Genomic DNA, 14,415 nt, shown 5'->3' with positions numbered 1-14,415 from the left:
TTAACATGATAACCATTTCATTATTGTGTTAAACATTCTTGAATTCTGAGCACCCACACCAGCATCACTTCTCATGACCATTGTGACATAAGGCCAACATATACTGTGCTCACTTGTTTACATACCAGGAAAATTTTATCAGAAAATGATGGTAAACAGTTAAATAAATAATACAGAAAATGTACTTACTTATGTATTATGTACTTCTGTAAAGTACATACATGAATAAGCATTCCATCCTGGGAAATCTGTCTTCACAACCCTGTTTCTATTTCTTTTGAAATCCATCTAGATTCCTTCATAGGTCTACTTATCTTTCAGTTCTTTAGAGCCTTACGGCTGGTCCTCTTTTCCTTTCTTTCTTTTTGTAATTTTTAGTCGAAGTTTTGTGTTAATCTGATCCATAGTAAGCCCAACCCAATCTTTCTACTCAAATAGATTTGCTAGCTATATTTTTAAAAGTATGATACCATCTCATGTTAATTGATGGGCTCAGAAATGAAATCTATTTATGTAAGTATAAACATACTGAATATATGTTAATTATTGTGTAGCTATATAAATATATACACATGTATCCCGAAGATGCAAGCAGAATGCACAGATCTCTTTAATGCTCAAGAGAGGGACTCCCTAGCACTTGTCATATGAAAATGAACTGTCTTCTGTGTGCCCTTCCATGCTCTGTATCTACCCTGACCATTCTTCATAAGCCCCTCTTGATGGAGGCCCTGCTGCTCTAGCACTCTTCTTCAACAGTCTAAGTATAAGAAAATTTTCACCATCCAGGGGCCAGTCTTCAGCCAGCACCCAGTCTTACCAATGGGAGGCATTAGACGAAATCAAGAAAGTGGGTGATATGGTTCACTGGAGACCTGAAGACCTTCAACACAGCCTATGCTGTCCTTTCTTGTGCATCCTCAGCCACCCAGCATGTAATGCCCTTTCTTGTGGCTCTTTAGCCCTTATTCTGTCTCTGAACCACATAGGTTTCCCAGGATACTAATTGCAGTCCTAAGAGTCACAATACTCATGATAAAGCAGTTAGCCCTATATAATATTTTATAGACAAAAAACCTTTCATATTTGTGAACAGTTTCATTACTTCATTTTGGTAGGGCATTTGCTCTTGCTGAACCATTGCTTATAACATTTGGTAGTTCCTCCCTCCCCTTTATAAAACATCCAAGTGGCTACTCTCCAGGTATTGTAAATCTTTAGATCTGCCAGAAATAGAAGCCTATTTGCTGATGCATGTTACAGTCTTGTCAGTTCTGTGGCCCATAACCTCCTGCTTACATAGCTTTCTCTTTCATCAAAATCGAGACAGTAACTGTAATTGCTCGATGGGCATCTGGAAGTAACATTAATAATGATGATAATAATAATGACCTCATAGGATGGATAATTTGGGGGATTAAAGAACATTTACAAGCTTATTGTGCCATATACTTAATGATGAGGTGCCAAGGTTTCTCACCACCTCCCTTTCCAGTGGTATTTCCTGCTTGGATCAGAGGACTAATTATAGAAAATAGTGTCTTCTAAGAGCTTTCCCCAGCCCACAGAACACACTAGCATAAAGATCAAATTGTTTCAGTGTTGTTTTCAGAGATGATTTATGAATGTTGTTTTGCAATTGTATAAAAATGTGTATGATGTAATCATTTAGTGTTTATTTATTGTGTGTACCTTCTACTCAGAGGGTTGGCATTATTGTTCCTAACAGTGACGGATACAAGCAGATCATGCCTTATGACCTCTACCATCCCCTTCCTCGGTACGTAAATCAATCATCCTGATGTTAGAATTAGCACGTCACTCTTCTGCTGCTGTAGTGTATATGTGTAAAAATGTAGAGCTGTAAAGTCTGTGTTTTTCTACAGATAAGATAGTAGGTGATAGATTTTTCAAATCCTCTCTGAGCACTCCTCTTGAATAAACCTGGCCTGCTCAGAGTGTAAGCTTGTCATTCAGAAACCATTTTTGATAGACTCACATTTCATTGGAGTGGACACAGTAACTCCCTCTAATTAGCTACAGTATGTCGGTTTGTGCTGTGTCTTTTTTTCACTCCCTTTTCACTGCCTCTCTCTCTAGCTTCTCTGGGTAGGAAGAGCCAGGTCACTACAGAGCCACTGATAACAAACACTGCCTGATGTGCAGTCACAGCACCATGAATATGAAATTCCAGGCATGGAATTATTCTAATAGGGGCCTTACCTGCTCTTCCTTTATTTTTGAAGAATTATAATTAATTAACAGCAATCGTATCTTTATTGTTCAGAACACTTTACAGGGTAAATTTTTTTAACACTTAAAGATCAATTGCTACATTGTTTTGTTAAAGTATAATATTTTACAAACTAGGAAAACGGTTGTTCAAATACCTTTAAAGGACTTTTTATCTTTATATTTGAGAGAAAACAGGTCGCTGAGAAATGTGCTAGTTGCCAGTTGTATTGCTTGCCCGGAAATAGCTCTGCAGGTAGCAAAAATTAGGATTAGTTTTAAATAGCTTTGCTGCTTTCTTTACTAATTTGCCCCCCAGGGAGTCAGCTGCTGTCTAGAGTCCTGGGTTTCTATGAGACCATAAGCAGTGCTAACATATCTATAGCAGTTTGCTAAATCCTAAACTAAAACATGCAGATAAATAATTGTGTTTTGAACAGCAAAAGTCAGTAGATTTAATTGATAGTCTCTGAATTCCTAATGTCTTAGAATCTAATTGGATGCTAATCCAACTCTCCAATGATACTTCATTCTCATAGTCCTAGCTCCGTAATCACACCCACAACCTAGATAAGTAAACACTCATATTCATACAAATATGAATTAGTGTGTTCTATGTATGTATTCACAAATGTATAGATGCATATACAGATATTTACATGTTGTCCAGTATCTAGTTAAAAATTTCCAGTGACTGGCAGGAGACTGTCTTGTCACTATTCTGGTAGCCATGTGCAAAGGGAGATTGATTGACACTAGACACAATTGTTGAAAATGTGTCACTAAATGGCTTCCTCACCATTCAGCTGGCTCCCACCTTGCTGTAATTGTACTAATAAAGATAGTAAGTGACCTCAGACTTCCCCTTAGATATCTTTTTCCAGAAGTCATCTCCTTGATAATGTACTGAAAGAAATCAAAAGTTAAGTATAATTTTGAGCCAAGATTTCCTTTGATTTCTGTTTCTGTGTCTGTGAATTTGAGTATTCCTAGCACTCGTGCTTTGTTTGTATAGAGGAAGGCCATGTGTTTTAAAATAAAGATAAAGTTGGGTGCTGATGTGAACAACACTGAGTGTATGTTTCTCCTATCAGGCAATCTCTAGATTCCTGTCATCTTCTGTGATTTTTCTTGTTTATTCTTTTTCTGGTGCAAGTAATACCTTTCATATGGTAGTCTTGACTTCTTATAGAATAAGACTTCCCTCAACTGTCTAAAATCTGGTGCTGCCTCATGCCTGCAGTCCCACTTGCTGGTTTCTGCACCATGTGTCCTGTTTACTTATTTGACATGCCCATGCATTCCAGAAGGAAAGGACAATTCGGTTAGCAAACAGACTGCATTTCTTGGCCCTTGAACTTCTGTTTTCCTGTAGCACTAAAGATACAGAGTTGGCTTCACTGACAAAGTTCTAGTGAGTAGCAGCTATTTCTATAAATGTGTTTCCATTTAACAAAATTAAAGCTCAAATAGTTCTCCAATAGCAATTCCTTGATAGCTGGAGCAGAAAGCTTCACTCGAAAACATTTAAATAGGCTTCAGACAAATATAGATACAGTACACAATTAATACAGTTTAGGTTCTTTTCCTGGTCTCTGTCTTTGGCTTAGCATCAATCTCAATGTAAGTAGCATAATGAACTAACTGATTGACAATGAGCTCCTTCCTTCCGGTCTCTTTGGCTACATCCTTTTTAATTTTGGAAAGTTCTTAAACTTAGCATGTTGTGGGTTTAAGGTAATTAAAATGCTTGTGCATTTAAATATATGACATGCAAATTTATTTAGTATTATTCTATTTTTTGATACATTTTCTTTGTAGTATTCACCCTGGTCACAGTTTTAATATCTCTGGACAAAAGAATGTCATCTCCCATCCTTTGTTAGACTTTAACATGCCTAAATATGTTGTGCTTTAAAATTCCCTATGGCCTCATTATTCCATGAGGAGTCACATGATACTATTTCACATACAGACCTGAATTTGTACACGCTATGAATCTGCAAAATAGTATTATCCTCATCTATCCTGCTGTGATCCACGTACTGAGAAAAACACCTACATTCATTAGTGAAATTGCATGGTTAAGGCAAGTGTTGAGACAGAAATTAATCATTCTCCCTTTCAAGAGAGGTAAAATGTCAAGGTTTTAGAGTGCCAATTAGAAATGCTTCCCTATAGAACTGCAATCATCTGGGTGATTAAATATCCATTAAAATATTGCTGCTTCACTATCAGATTAAATAAATGCACATGAGTATATGTTTATGTATTCCACCCATCCTGTTCTCCACCTCCACAAGTCATGCAGGGATTTGCCTGAAGGCAAACAGAGCTGTCTTAGCCTTTTGCAAGGAGAACTCTGCAGAATCCATTTATTCCCTTGAAATAACTTTCATTCAATCTCCAAGTGTTAGAGGACCTCAGTTTCCCCATAGTAACATTTTTTATGTGTCTTCGGGAGGAAAATACAGGATTTGGCTACATAGTTTGGCTGTTGACAGTGAAGACAACGGTGTACCTAAAACTGAACAGTGCAGACAAAATGCAGCAGAAAGTCCTCTAACATAGGAAGCACACAATATTATTCTGACTCCTGCAGAAGAAAAATCAAGCCTACAACTTGTGTGAAACTTGCTTACACAGTAGTTACAGTTTCCATGGGCTGCCTGCTGCCTGTGTTATACTTGAAAGTAGCTTTTCAGGTGTGTCAACTCAGGGATGTTTTGGGTTGTTCCCATTAAAATGAGCTCTCCCATGAGTCTTTAAGAGTATTTAAAGCTCCATACTCATCCTAACTATCAGAATACATGTAAGAAACAAACATGGATCACTCAGTGCCATGCTGCTGAGTTCTATAAACATGAGTTCTACATGTCTAAATCTACAGGAGGAGAGAAAATAATTAGATAAAGATCTGGTCCCAATTGCTACAAGACTTGCAAGGAAGGAAGGAAGGAAGGAAGGAAGGAAGGAAGGAAGGAAGGAAGGAAGGAAGGAAGGAAGGAAGGAAGGAAGAAAGGAAAAGAGATTAAATTCTCTTAAGCAGCATTGGCAATCTTGTTATTTTCTGCCTTAATTTAACAGCATATCTCCATCCAGTCGCCATAAGCCTTTCGACTGAAACTAAGCATGTTTACAAGTGAAGGAGTTCCTTACTGGAGGACGTCTGTGAGTCTTCACCAGCTAGAGAATAATATTGTTTTTGATACTCTGTTCCTCAGCTTACACACACTCAGCAGAGTTTAAGCACCCAGCTTGTGCTGAGTGTGTGGAATCCTGGGCCTGCCACAGAAGGGAGGGAGAAAGACCTATCATGTAGGGAGATGTGTATGAGCATCTCCTATCTATATAAAAAAATTAGAAGTGATAAAGCAAAACAAAGATAAAAGAATCCATCCAAATGGAAAACGTTTGTATTAGTTGCTTATTTTGGTTTTATATTTCACAAAAATACTTAGTGTAGAGTAATTAAACTTCAATACATATATAAGTATATGCACATGTATGCATGCAAGTGTTACATGTACACACATGCACACACACACACACACACACACACACACACACACACACACATATACATACATATATATAAGCAGAAACTACCGAAATAGGACAGCAGACTGATCTCCATTGTAGAGAGGTTACAGACAGCCCAGACATCCAGTGAATTGCTCCCCAGGCTGTAATCTGTATCTGTGCTGAGATTTGAGGCTTAGGAAACATTCTTGCAGAGGATGAACTTTGCCTCTTGATGAAATTTCAGCCTATAGAGCTTTGGTTCTCTGGAGAAACAATGATTGGCCCAGGGCACGGGGTTGGTGTGACAGGTCACTAAGGAGGTTTGGCAATTTGCACGTCCGCCCTGATGACTCCCCTTGCTTCTGTAGGTGGGAGGCCACCCCGTGGACCGCGTGCTCCTCCTCGTGTGGGGGGGGCATCCAGAGCCGGGCAGTTTCCTGTGTGGAGGAGGACATCCAGGGGCATGTCACTTCAGTGGAAGAGTGGAAATGCATGTACACCCCTAAGATGCCCATCGTGCAGCCCTGCAACATTTTTGACTGCCCTAAATGGCTGGCACAGGAGTGGTCTCCGGTAACTGTGCCCTCTTTCTTTGTTCATTAGGAGAGTAAGTCCACTCTTAGCTCTCACTATCATGCTCCACCTAGCATCCTATACAGCATCGTCCTTCTCTACCTGAGGTCTCAAACCTGTCATCTGAGTTCCTGGAGGAGGAACATCCAGTCTGATCAAACATTTGTTAATTTTCCTTCAAGTTACTTCAAGTTCACTTCTTCTTGTCCCTATTGGGAAGCAAATGCCTTCCAAGAGCTATTGAGGTTAAATGATCCTTAATCTATGAGAGCTGCTTCCATGAGACAGCTCAGTTGATTTCATTTATTATTACTCTTTGTCTTATGTAAAGTGGGTGTGAATAGTTTAAAAAATATGACTATGTATTCACTGAGAAGAAAAATGGTTAAATGAAAACAGCACAATAGTTTAAACAGATATGAAGTAGAATTATTGAAACCAAAATTGCTACTGATATCAGCTGTCATCATTGCTGTAATTGAGTTTAAAACATTACTCTTCGCTGGGTGTGTGGCTCAGGCCTGCAATCCCAGCTCCTTGAGAGAGGGATTCAAGAGGATTGCAAGTTCAAGGCCTGCTTGGACCACACTGGTAAACTCTGTTTCAAAATAAAAAGTAGATTTAAAGAAGAAAAACTGGTGATAAGACTCGATGGTAGAGTTCTTGCCTAGTATGTCCGAGGTTCCAATTTCAGGTTCAGTCTTTAGTACTGTATACACACACAGACACACACATGCACACTCATTGGCTTATTCTTGATTTTCTGCTTACAATGTGAAAAAGAGAAATGCAGAAGGAGATAGGAAGATGTGAAAGCAAGCCACTTCGTCCTTATCCTCAGAGACAACAACAAACATAACAACAAAAACACTGTGCTGTGTCTGTCAGAACAGATGCAAGAGCCTGGCGTTTTTTCTATCAGACCTGCCCCAGGGCTGGCAGAATTTCAGAGAATTTACATCTCCCCATTGACTCAGCTCTTATGATTTTTTTCCCATTTCAATATAATCAGTTGCATTGTTCATGCTGTGTTATAAATAAGCTGTGGTAGTAGTTTAACATCTCTTAGTATCCTTGTAGGAGTTAGTATTTCTCATTTTTTGGACAGATATGTACAAAGCAACTAAGTAAAGTTATATGGGTATTTGAACTTGAGCAGATTATAACTTTGTGCCTCTTTCGTGGTACTGTATTTGAGTCTTTCTTTGCACACAGTGCAACTAATTAATCACTACATAACCATATGCCAAAAAAGTTGAGATGATTTAATTCACTTCATGTCTAAAACCCAAATAGAACAAAGACCAAATAACTGACAAGAAGTGATTTAAATCCACCAGGACTCATATTTTTTTAAGAAGTATACTTATTTAAATCTTGGGTGGGAAGTTAAATAAGTAAATCGGCTTTGCCTATGAGTCTTTCTCTCTCTCTCTCTCTCTCTCTCTCTCTCTCTCTCTCTCTCTCTCTCTCTCTCTCTCTCATCCTCTCTTCCCAGTGCACAGTGACGTGTGGCCAGGGCCTCCGGTACCGAGTGGTCCTCTGCATTGACCACCGAGGAATGCATACAGGAGGCTGCAGTGCGAAAACAAAGCCCCACATAAAAGAAGAATGCATCATACCCACGCCCTGCTACAAGCCCAGAGGTAACTGTATGGGGCCCCTTCACCTTTCTCCAAGATAATGGACACTCAGCCATCTTATCTCTTTGGATTGTTTTCTAATATCCCAAATATTCTTAGCAATGATTCTTTATAACACAGACTATATAAAATAGACTTGATTCTCTTTATATTTTCAGATGGGTTTTTTGTTTTAGTTTACATTTTTAGTTTTTGTGCAAAATAATGGTTTTCATTATAGCATCTTCATTCATATATGCATTATTCATATATATTCATATAAGTATATACACATGTGTGTATATTTATGTGTGTATATATCATTGCAATTTGCACTTACCACAACACCTCTCTGTCCCTATCACTGGTCCATTTTCTCTGTCAGAATAGTCCCTCTGTGCTTCAGTAGTGTGTGTGTGTGTGTGTGTGTGTGTGTGTGTGTGTGCTGAATATGAGAAAAAGCATGCATTTTTTTAGTCTTTGTGAGTCTGGCTTATTTCACTTAACATGATGATTGCCAGATCAAATGATCTTGACTAAAACCGTTATGAAGTAGCACATGTAGAAATCTATGTATACACTTGTCTTCCAACTCTTAAAGCTGTTTGGAAATCATGCTGAAAAATATTGGATTCATCTTCATAAAGGGAGACAAGATTTTATATATATGTACATATATATGTGTGTACATACGTATATATGTGCAACATACTGTCCACATTTCTTGCTTTTAAAAACAAGGAAAGCATCCAAATATTTCTACTTTGCTGAGTCTGACATATGCTGGGAAGTCACAGACTTCAAACCGAGAAAGCAGAAAACTGTTACTTTTTATATTGAAAATTAAAATAATATCACACTGAATTTCAGAGGTAAAATTTGACATAGAACTGGGACATACATCTGAATTTAATAGGTGTCAGAAATGATTTATTTTTTATTTGGAAAATACCTTCTTAAGCAAGAGGCATTATAATTATACTGAATCTTTCAGAGAAGTGTGAATATTGATCCCATTTCTATATCAATATTGTTGGTGTGTCAATGAAACTAGAAAACTCAGAATCACAAACTATTTGTATGTCCAGACTGCTATATGATATGTCATTCTAACTTTTAGTGCCAAAATGGTTCCCATATCTTTCTTCATATTGTTTCTTTGAAACATTGTATTTCTATGAAAAGTAGCCATGAAGCATGAAGTAGCACTACATTATACTTATTGTTTAAATGAAAAACTTTGTGAGCTCTTAATATTCTAAAAGGAAAACAAAAAGATCCTGATTATTCATAATAATTTCTCTCTGAGTTTGTTCATTTGTACAGTGGGGAAACACTAAAATGAATAGGAGAGGGTTACAAGAGCTATGGAATAATAGGCTTCTTGATATGCTCCCTGCCAGATACTAGGCTTCCTCCAGACATTACCTTTAAGCAGACCATCATTGGTGTCTTCAAATATCAGATGTGATGGCCACAGACACTGGGGTCAGGTCAATAGTAGAGTATTACAAGCCTACTATTGGTACCAAGCTGGACACTTTGTTAGCACTGGCTGTCCTTTAACTGGGGTGGATGGCAGAGTTATAAAATGATGTATGTGCTGATGCCCCACACCCATGAGCCAATCCTCTTGGCTTTGGCAGCTGCACATTTCTTACTATATTTTTTTAGCTACAAGCAATAGCTGCAAATAGAAGATAAGTAGTGAAAACGCAACTAAAAATAGCCAATTATTTATTAGTTCTATCTTTATCAAGCAGCTTTGGAGGGGAGAAAAAATTGTCTGTAGTTAACTGTCAAGAATAAAATCTGGATTTTTCACAGCTAAGTAGTGATCTTGACTCTGTAAGCATCGTTAAAATACTACATAACTCCAGGGTGCATGCATATGTGGATATATTTCTTTCATCTTTGCAATTATATGTTATAAAATAGTGACAGAGCTTCATTGGCTCATACTATAAAGGCAAATATGCCCATAAATGACCTTAATAAATATGTCAGAAAAGAGAATCTTGGCAGTTACTTCTATAGGGCAGTTAGAACCTCCCTTGTTCTTTTTCTCCTCCACATTTTCCCCAGGAAGCACTTAAGAAGTTGTTTGAGTTGTTTGCTCAAAGCTAGATGAATAGGTAAAACACATCGAATCATGGTTTATGGACCTTCAGTTGCACATGTTTCCACCTTGGGGTGATAATGAGTAAGTCAGAACTTTAAAACAATGTTTTACAAATTTCAACATGGTAGTTTGTTTGGTTTTGATAATGTAACATAAAATCACATTTAGCCAAAAGGCAAAACAATTATTTTAAAAATACCAGTGTCATTGACTTTACTTTGTGTTTATTTTACAAGGTATCAACGAGATGCTTTGTTGATTCTCTGTATGATTGTTGTCAGTGCTTCTAGCATAGGGACTTTCATAACGAAAGGACTTTGCAATTCAACATAGAGAACAGAAGCATGTGGATAGACACACGTGTTAGGATACCTTTAAATCTACTGTCCGGTCTTCTTGATGCAACTGTCCTCAATAGACAGCTATTTGTCACCACAACAATTATTTGCAAATATGACTTCTGCAGATGCTGCAAAACTAGAAATGCTTAGAAGGAAGAACTGCCATGAACGTTCAGGTAGTTTCTAACCTCTTCCTTGCCCACTGTATTATTCTCAGAGAAACTTCCAGTAGAAGCCAAGCTGCCATGGTTCAAGCAAGCCCAGGAGCTAGAGGAAGGAGCTGCTGTGTCCGAAGAGCCCTCGTAAGTTCAGTATGGGAAATCTCCTCTTCTGAAGGGACTTAGCGGGGTCTCACTGCTGTGGCTTTCACGGATTCTAAGATATGTGTAACTGGCTTCCCAAGGGGGAGAGAGCCCTCTGGGCTCTTCAGTTACAGATGGGTCTGTTGCCAAGTGTTGCTCTAAACTTTGCATTCAAATGAGATTTAGAACTTTCTCACATTATTCCTTTCTGAATCTAAGTATTTTCCAGTTTTGTTCTATATAGAGAGATACAAATAAGGTACTTGTCCTCTTCTCCATTTTTTTTCCTTTGGCAAAAAGCCAAAGGTGAGAAATTTCATGTTGATGATATAAACGAGACTAGATGGGCTGGGCATGTAGTTCAGTGGTAGAACACTTGCTTCCCTAGCATATGGAAGACTCTGGGTTTAATCCCCAGTACATGGATGGATGGATGGATGGATGGATGGATGGATGGATGGATGAATGGATGGAAAGACAGATTTGATATGAAAATCTGGGCACAGCATTCCACTCTCCTTATCCCTGAACTTTGTAGTGTGGTTATTAACAAATAGCTAGGCATAAATAAAATACATATAAAGATAAAAGGCATGTAGTATCATTACCTCTTCATTGGAAAGATGGTGGTTTTTACCCAATTACTTATCGGCCTATGCAAGTTCTGTTTGTAAACTGTGAAATCTGAGCCAGTAGGCACAGATTTACCACAGACTTCAGAGGAGTAACACAGAAGAGAGATAAAAACAGACTGGCTCGTAGATCCATATACACTCATCCCACTAGAGATACTAGCAGGCATATCTGTTGCAAATGTTTTTACATAGGGGAATGCTATTTACTGATCCAGTCCATATTTGGTAAAAAGTCATATCACAGTTTGAAGCCTTTCTAGATTACTTTAATGTAGATATTGGATCCATATGAGTTATGGATGTATAAGACATGTGATCCAACACTCAGGAATTCACAGTAGAGTGCACAGGATATCATATAATTTTCAAATTCAAGCCAAAGTGTAAATTTTGCTAGAGACATAAATGAAGATATTCAAGTGCAATTTTCCTCCAATTTATCCTGCTTGAATCTGAATCTGATATAATTTTTTTAGGATGTGAAATTGTGTTCCTGAGTTTCAAGAAATTTCAGTAATCACTCGTCAGTTGTAAATCATTTGTACCAAATTCCTTTTTTTTCCAGAAGTAAAAATTAAAAAAAAAATGTATATGAATTAAATGCCACATTTTAATGTAGAACGATTAAGTTAAACATAAATTATCATAAAGTTATTATAGTAAAAATTATTTAATAAAAAGCAAGTAAAGGTGGCAGAATTTTGGAGAAAAATGGTAGTTGAAGGTAAACAAAGCAATCTTTAATCAAATATATGAAGACATTTCCCCTCCTTCTCCAGCCAGGACCTAATTTGACAGGTTAGTGCTAAGGAGAGTCCTTGACTCTGTACCTACTAAGGTTTTATCTGAGACTGAGAAAAGTGTCATGGATTACTCCTTGTGTGTATTCTATGGCTAAACATGTTTTAAACCAACTGTGTATTGTTTTATGTAAACAATCTGCTCTCTATATACAACAGAATCTGCCATCTGGTCTAAGGCATATCTGTCTGTAATGTTGCATTCTGACTAATGTTAAAAAATAGAACAAAGTTGAAACTAAATAAAATCATATTGCATCTATAATTATACTTCTTTCTGATTAGTCAGTACCACTCCAATGAAACCTGTAAGCAGAATTAAATGCTTATGAAGAAGCATCTCATGATCATGCATATTTTATGATGTGTATTTTCCACTAATGTTCCAATTAAGATGCATTATGCTTAATTTTCATAACAACCCCTAAAGCAGCTAAACACACTTTCAGCCATTGAAATTATAGCCATATAAAATTAAGTCATTAAATTTCACTCTTCATGTAATGGAATTGCCATATTGGTGTGATTAATCTGAATTGAAGTAGATTATAATTGGAGTGCCAATTTAATTTGAAGGAAATGTATATAGTTATGTTCAGCACAACAATTACATTAATACCAAAATGAAACAAATGACAGCTGTAGAATTAGGTAATGAAAGCTATATATTTTCCACATTTTAATGCATCTTACATGTTTAATGTGCTGAGTCCTCAGAAAGGTCTTAAGTGTCACATTTTTTAATTGATTTTGAATTTTAAAAACATAATTTTGCATGGTCTTAATTCCTTCTTTTTTAAAAAACCACATAGACATGCTTCCAAATGTGTATAACAACCATAATTACTCTCCAAAGCACAATGAAAAAATGATATACTGTCAGCAAGCCATTCTTCCCCCACCGAAGAGACTCACATTGGTTAAATTAAATGGTAATGTGTAGAAGCTGCGGCTGTCAGTTCTGAACTGCTGCTCTGAGGCTGGAGGGAACAGAGGTTGAGAGTTCTTATCTCTTGCACAAGCCATAGCAGGCTTGGGTGAGTTATACAGGAAAGCAGCAAATATCACTGATTTTCCCATATAGAAAGTGAAAACATTATCAACAGCCTACTTCATTAAATAATTACAGGAAAAATCACTGTATTTAAGCTATTAGCATATGAAAATGTCATTATTAAGTGTTAGATATCCCTAATAACTCCAAAATGAAAGAAAAAAATTGCTTAGCACTAACCAGAATTATGTTGGAAGGCAATCTCTCTAAGACATGTTTAGAAGAAAACTATGCTAAAAGACCAAAAACTGAATTTCCAAGAAATAAATAAAATGTTGAAGAACACACAGATGCTCTCACATTGTGGTTCCACTAACCTAAACATTGTGTGGATTGTGTGAATCCAGATAGATCTCCCAGAAGCACTGAAATCCAATACAGACTGGATCATTTTACATGATACAGATTCATCATATTGTTTCATCTGAGGGTTGGAGTTTGCAGTTCAATGATAGAGACCCTGCCTAGTATGCCCCCCTGGCACTTCAAGAGACAAAACACAAATGTTTTGAGCTGCTGTTTTGTTCCTCAACAATGGAAGATGTACTTTACGCAAGTGGACTGTGGCAAATGTGTCATCTATGTATATACAAATGGAATTGTGAATCCACTTATGGAAATCCATAATTCTATGTTGATTCCCCCCCAGACATACCTTTAACCAGTTATCTTGGCAACACACAGCAAGAATCTTATTTTATGTATTTGAGTATTTTGTCTATATGTATGTCTGTGTATCTTGTGTCCATTGCCCTTGGAGACCAGAAGGTAGTTAGACTCCCTGGACCTGGAGTTACCTACACAGTTTTGAGCCACCATGTGGATGCTGTAAACTAAACCAGGGTCTTCAGCTAGAGCAGAAATACTCTTGTCTACTGAGCCTTCTCCCTAGTCCCCAAATTTATTTTTTCAATATTAAGTACAGAAGGGGTATGAGACCAGTTATTTGCAGAGGCCATCAGATGTAAGCCATGTCATTTAAGGCACCCTGGTATAAGTCATCTGATGTGGATTCTAGGAGCCAAATTCAGATCCTCTGCAAGAGCAGCAAGCTCTCTTAACTGCTGAGCCATCTCCCCAGCTCCAGTAAGAATCTTTAAACAAGGAAATTTTCTTTTTCCCACTGAGTAAGACAATGCAAATATGATCCAAACATCAAACTGAAAAGTAAGCAGAGATGGGGCTTTCATGAATGAAACCCATCATAGA

At 37.4% G+C, this 14,415-nt stretch overlaps 1 protein-coding gene across 1 annotated transcript in view; it reads left to right on the top strand.

Moving 5' to 3' along the window:
• The window catches only part of Adamtsl1 (ADAMTS like 1), a gene marked incomplete at its 5' end in the record, with an annotated part of 351,236 nt that overhangs the window by 161,976 nt on the left and 174,845 nt on the right, over window positions 1-14,415 (top strand). Inside the window, 4 exons of the mRNA XM_035438677.1 lie at window positions 1,730-1,780; window positions 6,126-6,330; window positions 7,829-7,976; window positions 10,633-10,717. Coding sequence (XP_035294568.1) covers window positions 1,730-1,780; window positions 6,126-6,330; window positions 7,829-7,976; window positions 10,633-10,717 — 489 coding nt within the window. The remainder of the gene's footprint in view (window positions 1-1,729; window positions 1,781-6,125; window positions 6,331-7,828; window positions 7,977-10,632; window positions 10,718-14,415) is intronic.

This window comes from Cricetulus griseus, chromosome 2 (genome assembly GCF_003668045.3).
Source record: "Cricetulus griseus strain 17A/GY chromosome 2, alternate assembly CriGri-PICRH-1.0, whole genome shotgun sequence".
NCBI classification, from domain to species: domain Eukaryota; kingdom Metazoa; phylum Chordata; class Mammalia; order Rodentia; family Cricetidae; genus Cricetulus; species Cricetulus griseus.
The sequence above is the reverse complement of the archived record's forward strand: the minus strand, read 5'-3'. Positions and strand labels throughout refer to the sequence as shown.